The following is a 15517-nucleotide window of genomic DNA, read 5'->3' on the forward strand; positions in this document are numbered from 1 at the left end:
ATCATCTGTATGACATGCTGCAGATCATAATGGAGGGGACAAGGAGTCAGCCAGGAGAGGCTCCCATGTGAGGCGATGTACAAGGAAAACCAGCAGATAGAAACTTGAAAAGTTGAGTTAAAATCTCTATGAATCTTGTCAAGACGGAAGCCCAAAATAGGTGTGTAAGTAAGGAAGACTGTATAAAATTCCATTAAGGGACTTTGACAGTTAATTGGATTATCATCTTTTTAAAATAATGTTTCATGAGTAACTCTTATCTGTAGTTCCTCACCATCCCTTTAGGTAATCTCACTAGGTGAGGAAAATACTCAGCAGTTCCTGTCACCCTTACCCCAGTTTCTACAGGAAGAGTCTTTCACAGATCAGGATGTTGGTGAAGGCTCTGATAGGTTCTGAAAGGTTGGCACCAATAGCTACATTTTAAATTCTTAACTCATTCAGTGTGTGAAATCAAGGCTGGCTGAACCTGGTGAAGGTCCATGAACAACCGGAACATCTGAGATACAAATCCTTGGAAAAAAGTATCAGTTAAATTGCTACCAATGATCTAGGATTAAGGACTCTGGTATGATCGACAAGTGCCATTTACCTGCGCTTTCTCTCCTTCAACTTTTATGACGAGATGGGAAGGGACCTTTTTCTTACATTCTCTATAAATATTTAAGAAGGTATTTAAGTGAATAAATTAGTGAATAAAAGTCAAAGTTGTTTTATTTTGCCTTTTAATTATTTTGATGATGAAAAGAGGTATTTTAAATCACAAGTGCCACAAATCCAGTCAGCACATCAGCCTGTAAGCACCAAGCTGTGCAGATCTGAGTAAGAAATAGAAGTACTGGATTTCTATTTTATCCTCAGGACCAGACCCAGGACTTGGAGCAGGTCAGTAGAGATTACCAGGAAATATGAAAGAATTCAAGAAGGTGGAGGGGTGGGGAATTTTATTTGAGTTATAGAAGTTTATACATACATCAGGGTTGGAACTAGATATCTTTCAGGTCCCTTCCAACCCTAAACCTTCTGTGATTCTCTGATTATGTATCAGTGTAATCTAATATTTCAATTAGATAACATTTTACCTTTAATAGTAAAAGACTATAATGGGATTACTGATGTATTTTTATAGGGTCACCAAATTTGAAATAAAGACACATTGGAAAAGATCTAGTTTACTGGATGTCTATCTAAGAAATAGTCAATTTGTGAACACATTGCAGAAGGCATGGACAGTTCAGTCTGAAGATAGTTCAAAGTCAAAATAAAAGTGAAATAGGAAAAAAATAAGTAATTTGAAAAGCAAGAGGAAAGGTTAGGAGTAAATGAGCAGATAAACTAGGGAGTGTGCTCCAGAGATATGTACATCCTCTCATTAAGTAGACAAGGATTAGAACATCCACTAGTCAGGTCAAAAAAATGTTAAATTTAAGCAATGGCAAGAAAAATTTTAAGTTAAACATTAGGGAAGATTATACAGTACAGCAGCTTTTATCTTGGAGAGAGTAGTGAAATCATCACTGGAAGACAGAGCTAAATTAGACACCCTTATATTCTATCTGCTCAGAGATAATTTGCCATCATGACAGTAACCTATATGATTAAAAAGAGAATAATTATGACAAACAATGAATGAAAAAAGAAAAAAAAAAAAAACAGAAAAACCTCATCTAACTTTCAGAGTTAGAGACATCATCACTCCTGGCAGACTGTTTAAATGCTGAGTTGAACCATTTATACAGTTTCCAGTTAAAAAAAAAAAAAAAGTATTTCTAACATGAACAAGTCACAACAGTAATCCGTTGTATCTAAATTTCTTCATGGAAACTCTGTAAGATCTAATCTCTGTCTGGTGGGGTTTTATCTATACAAAAAACTTGCCATTGCTCCTCCACTCCTCATCATTAAATTATTCTTTCTTCAGTTCCTCTTGGACCCTTTTCCATCCCCAAGCAGGTCAGTCCTGTGACTGCTTTTCTAATGAGTACAATGGGTGTAGAATTTCACCAGGACTAATAAGGAGAGCATCACACACATATTCAGAGAAATCACAGCCATAGTAATACATTGTGATTTTTGAGCATAAATGGGTAACAGTTAGGGTTTTTTTTCCTTTTTGATTCTTTGTAGTTATGTTAGAAAACATGAAGATGTTAATGTTTGTGCAGGTCTAATGTAAAGCTGAACAAGCAGCTTTTGTGCCAGTGCACTCCCAGTTGTAGATGTTCCATCGTATTGGACCTCTATATTCACCACCAGGTTCTACAGTGAACTCTAAGTGCAGCATCAAGTTGAAATGTCCATGAGGGTTTAAATGCAACTGAAGGCTACAATCAATGATGTTGGAGATCTTTTCCAACATTATGGAATCTACAGTCCTAAAATAACAGTACATGTTACACAGAGAACCTGTGTGTTGACCAAAGGAACTGCTACAGGGCAAAGCAGAGGAATCGTCCCTTCAGCTCAGTACATCTGCTGCCAGACCCTTTGGGAGGTGTTCAGGTCTTCACCAGAACCACCACTTCAGGAGCAGGACCACTCCTAATTCAGAGTCACAATTCATAGAATCACAAAATGTCCTGGGTTGGAAGGGACTCACATGGCTCATCAAACTCCTCGCCCTGCACAGGACAGCCCCAAAACCCCCACCCAGTGCCTGAGAACTGTACAAACTCTTCTTGAGCTGTGGCAGTCTCAGGGCTATGACCACTGCCCTGGAGAGCCTGTTCAGTGCTTGACCACCCTCTGGGTGAAGAAGCTTTTCTTGATATCCAGCCTAAACCTTCCCTGATGTAGCCTCAGGCCATTCCCTCGGATCTTGTCACCACCGAGAACAATGTCTGTCTGTCACGAGGAAGCTGCAGACGGCGATCGGGTCTCCCCGCAGTTTTCTCCAGGCTGAACAGATTAAGTGCCCTCAGCTGCTCCTAACACGGCTTCCCCTCAAGGTCCTTCACCATCCTCGCGGCCTCCTTTGGACAGGAGCTTTAGCTCTTATACTGTGGTGCCCAAAACTGCACAAAGGACTGAAGCCGTGTGGTCAATTCACTTTTACTGTTAACTCCTGACCATGGCCAGGCAGGCAGAGCCCACTGCAAGGCTGAGCCTTCGCCCCAGCCCCCCGGGGCAGCCCCTCACGGACGGATCCCGGCCTCCATGGACCCGGCCGCCATGTCCCCCTCCATCCCAGCAGCCCCCGCGCTGCTCGGCCCGTCATTCCCTTCGCTTCGCCCCGGGCCCCGCACGGCCATCGCTCCCCGGGGCCGTCACTCGGCGCCGCTTAGGGCCTCAGCATCGCCCGCACCGCCCCCGCCTGAGCGCGGCCCCGGGCCGGGCCGAGCACACGGACACCGGGACGCGGACACACACGAACACACACCCCCCACCATACGGGCCTTGCTGAGGGTGGCGAGCGCCCCGATCAGCGCCGGTCAGGCCGCGTGATCTGATTGGCCGGCAGTGCCGGTCACTCAGGCGCGCGGCGCGGCACCACGCGACCCGATTGGCCACCGGAGCGGCCACTCCGGTGCGCGCCGGGCGGGGTGGGAGGGGGAGGCGGGACGTCGGCCCCGCAACTGCCGGGTTCCCGCGCGCCCCGCGCCACTGCGGCTGCGCGCGCGCGGGGCCGTTACAGAGGCGGCGGCGGGTGGGCGAGCGAGCGGCGCGCGCCGGCCCCGGGCCCGCTCCCGCCCCGCCCCTCCCGCGGTCACGTGACGCGGGCCCCCAGCGCTCGCGTGCGAACCGGGCGCCCCGCGCGCGCCCCCCCGCGCGCCGCCCGCCGCCGTTTCGGTTTCATTTCCGGCGGCCTCGGGCCCGGAGCGGCGGCGCCGAACGGAGCCCCCGGCGCTGCCCACCCCTCCCGCCCAGGGCGGCCACACCCCCGGGCTCGGCGTGAACCGAGCCCCCCCGCCCCGCACAGACACACCGCTCCTCCCCCGCCTGCGCCGGCACAGAGAAAGGGAAGGGAGGCGGCGCCGGGCCCGGGTCTCCCGCACCGCGCACAACATGGAGGAGCTGGTGGTGGAGGTGCGGGGCTCCAACGGGGCCTTCTACAAGGTACCGGGTGCTCGCGGCCGGGCCGGGCCCTAGGGGAGGAAGCGGGGACGGCAACGGGAGGAGGAGGCGGTGGCGGCTCCTCCTCCCTGCGCTGAGGGAGAGCGGAGGCCCTGGGGCAGGAAGGAGGAGGGAGAACCAGGCAGGGGTGGAGGCCGCGGCGGGTCCCTCGCGGTGGCCGCGGAGAGCGAGCCGGGGCCGCCGGGGCTGAGGGGACTCGAGGCCCGGTGAGGAAGGAGAGCGGGCAGGCCTCGGGCCTTCCCCTTTGTGGGAAGGGGCGCCCGGGGCCGCCTTGTCCCGGCGCTGAGCGAGGATCAGAGCTAGGATGGGGCATTAATTGCTAAATCCTCAGCTTTTGTCGCTACTTAAGGAAAGTCTCTCTCGCCCTCCGGGTTTCCAGGAGAGCCGCACTGCATGAGCACGGCCTGCAAGGCGGGGAGGAGGGTTAATGAGTTAATACACATTCCTGATGAAATGCTGTGGTGGATTCTTACTCCTAATACCATGGCAGGGGAAGCTGCCTAGCGATATTGAAGTAAGCATTGCTTGGCCAAATGTATTTGTGCTAAGTTGCTAAATACGTGTAGATATCAAATGTATTTCTTATTGAAATTACATAGTGGCATTGCATGTTGGTTTCCAAGCCCTTGTGCTTAACAAAGCCATCACTGAGTCTTGAACAGATGAGCACTGAATATGTTTTATTAATACCATGTAGTATTGTGTGGCTTTGCATGAGTTGGACTGTATTAATCTGCTTATTAATAGGGTATAATTCATAGTTTTACAGAAAATAAAATTCGGATATGGTAGATTTGGGCCTGCTGTCATGACCTGTTATCAACATGCCAGGAGCAGCCATGGATGAGTTCCTGCAAGTTTAAATGGTTTAAATGTTCCTAGGACTTTAAAAATTGGGCCTAGTAATTGTGCGACATCCAATATTTATGTTAGCAATGAAGGACCGGGTAGAGTTTCACACTCACATGTTCCTGTGGTAAGCCAGGTAGATATCCAAATGATACAGTTCCAACATCTCTGAGTTTTTCTAAGAAAAAAGACCTCTTGAAATCTTATTTTTAAATTATATGTGCTAGTATCCTATTCTGAAAATATTTTTTTTTTTTTTCAGAAAAATTATGTGATAGAAATAAGTGGTAAATAAGCACCCTCTGAGCTCATAGTGCTGTAGTCAAAGTTCTAGATCTGTATATTGCTTCCTGGAATAAAATAATTAGCACTTTTTAAAATCAGTTTTACTTTTTTAAAAGAAGAGTATTTGGTCAGAAAGAAGCAGAAGGAGTAAATACATTGCGCAGTAGAACTTTTGATGAGGCTTTTATCCGAGTAGTTACACAATGATGTGAAAGAGATGATGGTGATAATGACATTCTTTTAGTGACAAATATTATCAAATAAACCTGGGAGAATTGAAAGCTTCTGAAATTTTATTTTAATGTTCAAGTTTGACACCATGGGGCCCTGTATCCCCTGTGTGTAGGTGAAAGCTTCATTTGAGCATATGTTCATGGAAGCTTATTCATGATTTAGTGTACCCAAGTTCTAACACAGACATTGTCCCAGCCACTATGGTTATGTTTGTCCTTTAACTTTTAGAATTTTTGAGAGGATTTGTTTTTGTTTTGTCTTTACCACTAACCAAGAAGACTTGGTTAATTTGTCTGAAGGGAAAAATGGGCATATGGATTTAGTTGTCTTCGCCTGAATTACCTCTTTAGATGGAGCATCACACTTAAGATAAATGCACATAATTTTTTTTAAAGAATAAAAAGTGAGCGTTGTTTTACACCCTCACACAAAAATTTTCAGTATAAACCAGCAATTTTCCCCTAGTTTGAATTACTTGAATTCTAGCTAGAGTATCACTCTGTTATAAAGTAATATACCTAATATTTTTCTTTGGAGTTTTATGGCCCATCTTATAGATTGGCAGTTCAGTTGCAAAAAATTAATGTTGACCCAACATAACAAGAAGTGTGCGGTGATGTCAAGTGTGAATTTAATTGCAGGATAGTTTTAATGTTTCACTTTAAAAGTTTCTTCAAGCTGTCTCCTGAGAAGGGATTTGCAGCAGTAATGTTTCAAGCAGACCAAAAGCAAAACAATTATTTTATTCAATCTCATGATTTACTGATAACTGGTGAAGATTTCTTCAGCTTTGAATAATTCTGAATTAATGAGTATATATAATTTTTTTTTAAAAAATACACCTCTCTTGATACTAAGATATGGAAGGGGGAGGAGTATGAGGCTGCTATAGTCAGGATGGGACAAAATGGCTCAAGCAGGCACCTAATTGTGGCTTCAGCTTTTCATATCCTCCTTGTAGGTCTCTCGGAGGACCTGAGCATTTTTGAGTGTACCCAGCAGCATCTGGATCTTGACAGTACAAAACTGCCCACCTAAACCCTGCTAAGAGCAATTAACCAGTGTTTTCTGAGCTATATCCAGAGGATTCATGTACCACACAAAACACAGGAGATGGCTTGAGGATGCCTTCATACCCAGCTGTAAGAGTTGAATTAAAATTTCATCTTGGTCAGGTGCACTGGAATACTGGAGTGTGTTGATGTGGCTGCTATAGTGCAGGCTAGTTCTTTCTGAATGGAATTAAAATACTGCTTAGTGAATACTTTGTACTTTCATGATTTTTTTTTTCTTCCTTGCCTAAGATGAGTTATTCCATGGAAAACACAGTGCAGTAAATGGGCATGATTCAGGGATAATTGACAATCTGCTACCTAGAGATGCTTAGTCATGACTTGCTATGTGGTTGGGCCCTGAATCCTTGGAAAGAAAATGTTAGATTTCCTTACTTATTTTATGAAGACTGGTCCAACAAACCGCCAGGACCATGAATCCAAGGGGAGGAAACTGCCTTTTTGCAGCTCACAGCCAAGTAACTAAATCTTGAAGTTGTGCAGTATTAGGACACATCTTCTCATATAATTTCTTGTATAGGAGTAGTAAATTGCATTTTGAAGTTCTTCTCTCATTCACAGAGGACTAATAGACAGCCTTTGCCTAATCTCTTTGGGATTAGCTTTAGGTATTTCCCCTCTAAAAGGGGACATGCTGGATGCCTTTCCAACATGGGATTGATTTTTCTTTTCCACTTTGGGAGTGATTCTCTCTTGTGTCTGCTAAAGATGGAAAGCATCCTGTTTATGAGGCAGTCAGTTTTGGAATGGTGTTTGTTGTTATATGTTGTCTGTAACCCAATCTTAGCCACTTCTTGCTGTGTAACCTTGTGGAAATCTTCCACTCTTTATCTCAGTAGTTTCAGTGCCTTGCTGTTGTTTGCTTGGTTTTATAGATAACTTCATTGAAGCTACAACTGATAAAATAATTCATCTTTCTTACTACTTTATCACTCCAAGTCTCACTATTAGCAACTGTTCCTGTGGCCCTCTGTATCCATTTTTTTTCTTTCACTGTTCCATGCAGACACCTTCAGCCAATATCTCCAGTCTCTTTGTACATTCGTGAACCTGTCTGCTCAGTCCTTCTGAGGATGACCACCTGTACCCATTTTTTCTTGTCTGGTGACCATTTCTGTGACTATTTTTCTTTCCCTATTCTGTTCCTTTATATGTCCAGCCTTTCTCAGACTTGATTATCCACCGAGTTCCCTTTTGACATTCTCCTTCCAACAGGTATGAAATGTTACAGAACTGTTACACTAACCGTAGATGCACGTTTGTTATCAACATAGTTTTTTTTTATGTTAAAAAGCATATTTTCCCTACTTTCCCTTCTTAAAGTTAATTATCCTCCTTTATTAAAATGGGTGACAATGCTCACATCTGATGATGTGAGCAGATTTTTAAAAAATCAAAATTTCATGGCAGCTGAAGCCTTTATTTTTTTTCCTTTGAAGTGTCTGTCATTCCATTTAGCATAAAAATAAAAAATATGCTGGCATTTCCAATAATTCTTATTTATTTTTTAACAAATAATTTGTAAAATTTAGACCATATACTCAGCATATAACCATTCTTAGAATGTGAATGCTTACATGTTTGATAAATGCCATGCTGTAAACTTTTGTACTTAATTATATCTGAAGGATGGAGAGAATGAAATGGTTTATGTGACTCGAAGTCAAATTTGTTGTAGAAAACTTACCACATTTGATATTTTTTTCCACATTAGAGGAGAAGAATCAACCTTTGAAATTATAAAATGTGTTTCTGTTCACAGACAATTTTTTGTGTACTCTTCCTTGGTATTTCTGCTCTTAGCAATAGTGGTATCTCAGCTGCTTCAGTCTTTCACTGTCCTGTTACCTCATCTTGCTTCCATCCAGTTTCACTTTGTTTTTAAGTCATTTCATCTTCATGACCAATTTCATCAGAGCCACTCTTCTGTCCCTTCATGGGGGTGCATTTTAAACTTGCATATCTGCACCTTTATGTTTGAATTTCCATTCTTACTTACACTCTTTGTCTAAAAAACGTTGATGAATGATTATTGTATTTCTTGTGATACTTTTTGTGAGATCACAGCCTCTGCCTTTACTGACATCTGGAGCTGGCTTGTCCTGTGTTTGTGAATTTGGATTATGATGTTAAAGTCTTCATTTCTCTTTAGTGTTGTGTGAAATTTCACAAGTATTACAAAAACAAGTCTACCAAACATTTCAGATAAGTATTAATTTTGGTTTTCCAAAGGTGTTGCTGTTTAAATATATATTTTTTTTTAAGGAAAACTTAGAAATGTTTCAGACCTTTTCTGTTTGTACTTGGAAGTGTACAATTTGAAATACATAGTGCTGGAAAATCCAAGTACATTTTTGTACTACAGATCTGTTTAAATATTTATATTGGAGGAAAATTGACAAAATGCTGTGGTTCAGACACTGGTAAACTGATGTGTAAGTACCTGGCATTTTTCTGTGTCACAAGTAATGGAAAAACAAGGAAAACCCTGTTTCTTTGGATAGATAGAATTAGACAACCAGATATTAAGGACTGTATTAATAGTCATTAATATATTTTGCATGGTTGTTTTTAAGCATAAATGCCACAGAGAGGTGTGCAGAAGTGTTTCATATATTGCATACTTGAAATTAGATATTTGGCAAGGTCTTGTTCACTTTATAATTAATTAAAAATTTATTCCAATGATCTTCTGTAATTTTGCAAGACTATAAATTAAAAGACAAACCACAGTGTTATGACATCAATGTTTTTGGCCAGACATAAATGAAAACCAGTATTTATCTGTTTCTGTAGTTGATTCTTCTGAACTTGATGTAAGCTAAAGAAATTCAGATTTGTAATTTTCCCTGGCGCTATGTGTATTGATGCTACCTGTGTTAGGTCAACAGTTAACTTGTGTTCCTGGTTTCCCTCCAGTTTCTGAGGTGTGACCAAAGCAATGTGGAAGAACTGTTTAAGGAGAGCTGAAACAGGACAGTTTAGTTCATTCCTCTTTCAGCCAGCTATCTCTCTCAAGTTTTACTGTTTCCAGATAACACAATTACTAAACTCTTTGAAGGTCCAGGCTAGTCTTCAGCTTAACTTAGATTTATTATTTATTGCACATCCTGGTTTATTTATTAATGGTAGGTTTTAGCATTATTACCTTTAATGAGGTATATTGCTGTTGTCCCTAGGATTCTGCTCAAGGTGGGTTGGATGCTGGGGGCTCTATCTCATATCCAGAAAGAGATGGAAGATAGTCTTGGTCTTTGCTCCCGTGCTTTTGAATTTCTCTGCCATTTTATGTCACTTTTTTCAGAGCGCTGTTTAGGACACCTTTTGGTGTTTTCATCACCTCAGAGGTGATGACTTCGCCTAAAGTATCTTTCATACAGGGAAATATGATTTTTTTTGACATTTTATAAATATGAGAAAATTAAGTATCAATAGATTTTTTTCTCAGGACATGGGTTGTGTTACTCGTAACTGTTTTCCTGAAGGGTATTAAGTGTTGCTGGTATCACTTCTGTTGAATTTGCTTTGTAAAATAACCTCTGCTTCTACATACTCAGGTATTACTATTAATCCTTGTCCACCCTGTGGCACGAAGGAGCCGTACTTAATATCTGGTAGTGACCATAGTGTTTTTCAGATATTAAAGGCATCCATTTCAGCTGTATCTGTAAGAGTAGTACTTCTAAGTTGCACATTAGAACCATTGGAAGAAATGTGGGTGAAGCCTTTGAAGGTGGAATGTGTAATGTTGTGAAGTGAGTCGGGACTACCGTTGTATTGTTCAAATGCATATCCAGTTGTGGAATCTTCTTACAGAATACACTCCAATACCAAACATAACCTAAATGTTAGTATCCATAATGATCAACTGAGAGCTGTGTTGCCTTTATGTAAATACTATTTCTGTACTGCTATGAACATGATCTTGAGAAGTGGTCTTAAGTCTTCTTTATACCATGTCATTGAAAAACATCAGCTGTGCTTGTATTCCCCTTTGAAGAAATAAGAAATTTTGAAGTTCATAGTTCTGCAAATTTGGAGACTTTAAGTCTCCTTGGCTTGCTAGCAATAATAAAGTCTTGTTCTTAAGAGTATTGAGAGGTGAGCAAGGTGTAAAATAATTCTTTGCTCTTGTTACTGTGGCTTTCCTTCAACTTCTATTCATAGTGACATGGGTTGTGTTTCAGTTATCAACTCAGATGGTTTCTTCCTAGTACTGAATGACTCTGAGTGATGACATCCATGTGCATGTACCACTTAATTTTAGTATAGCCACTCTGTATTAGTAGTTGGGTGTTGCTCTTCTTTGACACTAAGATACTGCTGCAAGTCAGGAAATCTTTTGGAATACTTTGTAAAGCAAAAATAACAAAATACTTTTTTAAAAACCGTTTAGGCTCTATATAAAAGAGACTTATCTTCTTTTGAGGGATAAGATCTCTTCTTGTCTTGGAAACTTGCAAGGACAGGAATAATAAAATGGAGGATAATAAAATGTTCTGTACTTCATTAACTAATTCTTCTACAGAAGTGGTAGTTGCTGCTAAATTATTTTCAATTTACTGAGAATCTTTTTATCTACTAAGGCAGATTTCCATTGGTAGAACAAACTTCTCTATTCTTTCTTGCTCATGGGCTTTTATCTACCTACCTTGCAATGATACTATGTGTGGACTAATATTAATGGAATACTCAGCACTTCAGCAACTTGTTTCAGAAGTTCATAGAGGTACTTTAAAAAATAAATTTAAAAAAAAACCATAATCTTTTCATCCCTGGTTAACTTGTGACCTACATTATTTCAGGCTGAGAAAAATATTTTCATTGGTACATCCCAGAGTTCTTTGAGTACTGGTCTTTTGTAGATGGGGAATGGGGGGGGGGGACGTTTGGGGCTTTAAGCTAAACATTGATCAAGTCTAAATCAGTCAGTTGAGTGCATAAGGCAGGAGGAGCCCTTGGTGCTGAATTCTAGTTCTGTCCTCTGCTTTGTGGTGGCATGGAGAGCACAACTGCTGTCCATCCCCCAGGAAAAAAGGGAAGGCAGGCCTCAGGTTATTTATCTAAAGTTTGTGTTCTACAGACTTAGTTGATGAAGTAAATATGGGGAAGATTCTACTGAAATTGATAGAGATGAGTTTTGCTAGTGCAGTGTTCAAATGTACTTTGGGGTAAAGATAGAAGAGACAGGACTTAGAGATTTTATGGGTTTTGGTTTTGTTTGTTATCAACTACTGATGTTTAATTTCTATGCCTGTCTTTACATTAAATGTGATTATAAAATCAAACATTTTAAACTCTTGAACTATCTGGTCATTTCCTACTAACCTTTCCTGTTGCTTCTAAAAAGTAGAAATAATGTCTTCATAGCTGAGGCATTCTGTTTGTGTATCAGTGCACTGGCAGTCGTGAACCCAAGGGGGTTATCGGCTTTCAGTATGTTTTATAGAAGACTACTACAAAGTTAAAAAGGCTGACTGTAAAACATACTTTTGTTGGGAGATTCATCAATATTTGTGAAAAGGAGGTATTTTATAGGCTTAAATTATTTTTGAAAGTGTCGGTAAGCATACCATAATTATACTTTGTTTCCTCCACAGGCATTTGTAAAGGATGTGCATGAAGATTCAATAACAGTTTCATTTGAAAACAAGTAAGTGTATTGCTGTACCTGTAAATGACAGAGTATCAACCTTGCATTTGATTGACCTAAATATGGCTTAGTTTAGAGTAGTGTATATTAGATACACTAAACTTACTGCTGGCATGTTTTAAAGTTGCTTTTAGTATCTACTATTTTGTGACATTTCTATATAAATGCTTTTAATGCTTTGTATACTTTCAAGTGCAAGACCATAGTGGCATGTGTTGTGCTGGGAAGATAATCATGTTGTTACTGAATTTACATGATGACAACCAATGTTTAAGTCAACAGTTGTGCCATTTCTGACTCTTTCTCATGTGAATGTCTTGCCTTAGTTTTAGAAGATTACATTATTACAAAATTTGTCCTACAGATAAGTGACGAATACCAATTTTCTGATCTAGAAACAAAATTTATCCAGTCACCATTAAAGAAACTGAAAATTAAAACTGTATTCAGACTGGATCCTGATCAAATTTTCATAACCTGAAGTAGAACCGTAGAAAAAGAAGATGCAGGCTTGTTTTGAAGGAAGTGTCCAAATGTGTTTCAAAATGTTTTTTAATCTGTGTTTCTAATGTTAGGGCTAAAAACCATACCTACAAATAGAAGAACTTCTAGTAGAAGATTCAAAAGACTGCAGGTGACATCAGGGTTTCATTTAAGATGCTTAAGGTCATTGAGATGTGTTTTTTCTTAATATATGCACAAAAGCTCCACAGAATTTGAAACTGTAAAATTAATGGATTAAAAATGTTTGATTTCTGTTTACGAAGGTGAAAATATTTAGACCAGTCATTGTGTTTTTGTTTGTAGCTGGCAACCAGAGAGACAAATCCCATTCCATGATGTGAGGTTCCCACCACCTGCAGGCTATAATAAAGACATAAATGAAAGCGATGAAGTAGAGGTGTGTATGCTCCATTAATAGCTCTTGTCTTGAGAAGTGAGAGAACTTGCTGTGAAAAATGTCAGCCAAGCCACTGTAAGGTTTGCTTCCATGTTAGGTGATGTCACCTTTTTTGATTCCAAGTACTACAGAAAACATGAAGTCAGGCACGTCAGCAAACACATCACCAAACCCAGAGTTTCACAGTAGTAAACCATGCAAATTCCATGTACCACAAAAGGCCAGGTAAAATTCCATGTAGCATAACCTCCGTGCTGAATTACAAATATGCTGATTTACAAACATGATCAGTGTTGCATTGGTTACAGATCAGTCCTTTTTAGGACTGTGTTAATTCAGAAATAGGTGATGAACTGTAGTTTTTAAGCTGTAAGGTAGTAATATCTCTATTACCAAAGCTTCAAACTGAATAGGATAATTTGCATTATGTGTGTATACATAAAAACATAGGCTTATATGTGTATATGTAAATACTTAAATGTATATACAAAGAGATTGACTTTAAGCAACATATTCCTAAAACCTTATTTTTATAATTATTATACACACTGTTTTTATTTATATTATCTATTTATATTATAAATATAAATAATATATTTATTATATATTTCTACTATAAATATGTTTGAAACATAAAATTCATATATTTATAATATAAATATATAATATTAACTATTATATATACTTATTTTTATAATTAAAGAAAGAGAACTGAAGATTTGGATTTTTCTTGCATGCTCTGTAAGTTTTTAATTTGAAAGATAAGAAAATGGCAAAACTTCTGTAATGTGGATGTGGCTGCTAGCATGTGTGTGCTAAAGAAGTGTAGATGTGTGACCTCCCTCTCACCCACTGGTAGGACCTCATCAGACTTACACACAATTAGAAATACTGTTGATTAAATATTAACAGATGTGAAAGTCTGAATTATCTCTCTTTTGACTGCATGCAAGACTGAAGCAGACAGTAGATTGGTCACTGTATTATTTATTATTATTTATCTGTGCAGTCTTGCTGTTACATGCTTTATGTGCTATGCTCAGAGACTTTATATACTAAGGTGTTTTGCTGGATTTTGTTCCTATGGAGTTCCTGATCATGTTAGTGTCAGCTTTTGTGATGTCTTTTAAGAGTATAATGTATGTATTTTGTTCAGGTTTATTCCAGGGCAAATGAAAAAGAACCCTGCTGTTGGTGGTTGGCTAAAGTGAGAATGATAAAGGGTGAGGTAGGAGTATGCATATATACATATATATATATATATTATATTTACTTACACTTTTTAAATTCTTTTTCTGTTTATATATTGATGTGCACTGTAGTTTGAACTAATCTCTCTTCATTTTTTAAGAGTTTCTTGATTAATACAGTTTCAATTACCATTAACCTCAACCTAAGAAGTCATATTCGAGTTGTACAGTTAACAAAAATACCTTTTGCTTAGTAGTGTAATGCTCACTCATGTCATAAAATATGTGGCTTGGATGATTTTATTATTTTTATATCAGTTCTACGTAATAGAATATGCAGCCTGTGATGCTACATACAACGAAATTGTCACAATTGAGCGTTTGAGATCTGTGAACCCCAATAAACCCGCAACAAAAGATACTTTTCATAAAATCAAACTCGCAGTTCCTGAAGATTTAAGGCAAATGTAAGTACAAGCGTTTCTTTATAACTTGTTTCAGAATGTGGGTAACTTCTTAAGCCTGAGACAAGAGAAATAAAGATGCTTTTTACCACTTTAAATTAACTTTTTGAGCTATAAGAATTTAAAAAATACAAATATTGATGTGGTCATACTTCAGAAATAGGATGATTTTTGAATTGCAGTTTAGTCCTGGAGGAAGAAATACTTTCTTCGAAATTTTAAGGTTTGTCTGTGGTACAGATTAAGATTTTTATTCTTAGAGCTGTTTAGTGAGGTGCACAGGTTAATCTGAATCCATTCTTGGTCAACTTTTATTATTTGATGATGGTGCTGGGAATAGTTGAACAATAATGAAATCTCCCAGAGTATGATACAAAGCCAACTAGCTTTCTCCTATACCATGGACATGTTGTTCTCATATAGATATAGCTCTAAAAGTCAGATTAATACTGACTCCCCTTGTTTACCTTCAGGTCACTTTCTGCTTTCCTTGAGATGCTTGTTATTGCCTCAGTGTGGAATGAGTTAAAAATTCAGATTAGACTAAAACTTCCAGAAGTTAGTGTTACAGCATACACAAGTTCACTTGGTGGTGAGTGGACACAGGAAACCTGGAGAAGCCAAGCACAGCATGAGATGAGCATAAGGTCATTAGAATGCTGCAGGGGTTACAATGAAATCACACATTTTAATGGTTCATAAAGTGAAATTTTGAACGTGCTGATTATAGTGATTATAGCTTTTTTATGTGGTTCTGTTTAACTTGTCATTTCACAGATGCAGATACAGAAAAT

At 39.5% G+C, this 15517-nt stretch overlaps 1 protein-coding gene across 8 annotated transcripts in view; it reads left to right on the top strand.

Moving 5' to 3' along the window:
- The first annotated feature begins 3658 nt into the window (after nucleotides 1–3658).
- FMR1 (fragile X messenger ribonucleoprotein 1) overlaps nucleotides 3659–15517 on the top strand; it is a 29328-nt gene continuing 17469 nt past the window's right edge. The window contains exons 1-6 of one of the 8 annotated variants that reach the window (XM_058848036.1): nucleotides 3659–4056; nucleotides 7675–7730; nucleotides 12116–12168; nucleotides 12976–13069; nucleotides 14226–14297; nucleotides 14578–14726. In XM_058848036.1, the coding sequence (XP_058704019.1) occupies nucleotides 14283–14297; nucleotides 14578–14726 (164 nt within the window). In that variant the 5' untranslated portion in view covers nucleotides 3659–4056; nucleotides 7675–7730; nucleotides 12116–12168; nucleotides 12976–13069; nucleotides 14226–14282. Of the gene's footprint in view, nucleotides 4057–4205; nucleotides 4589–6403; nucleotides 6585–7674; nucleotides 7731–12115; nucleotides 12169–12975; nucleotides 13070–14225; nucleotides 14298–14577; nucleotides 14727–14999; nucleotides 15371–15517 lie in introns of those variants that run through there. The other 7 variants (XM_058848037.1, XM_058848034.1, XM_058848040.1 and 4 more) reach the window with 7 other exon arrangements.

Source organism: Poecile atricapillus, chromosome 12 (genome assembly GCF_030490865.1).
Source record: "Poecile atricapillus isolate bPoeAtr1 chromosome 12, bPoeAtr1.hap1, whole genome shotgun sequence".
Lineage (NCBI taxonomy): Eukaryota > Metazoa > Chordata > Aves > Passeriformes > Paridae > Poecile > Poecile atricapillus.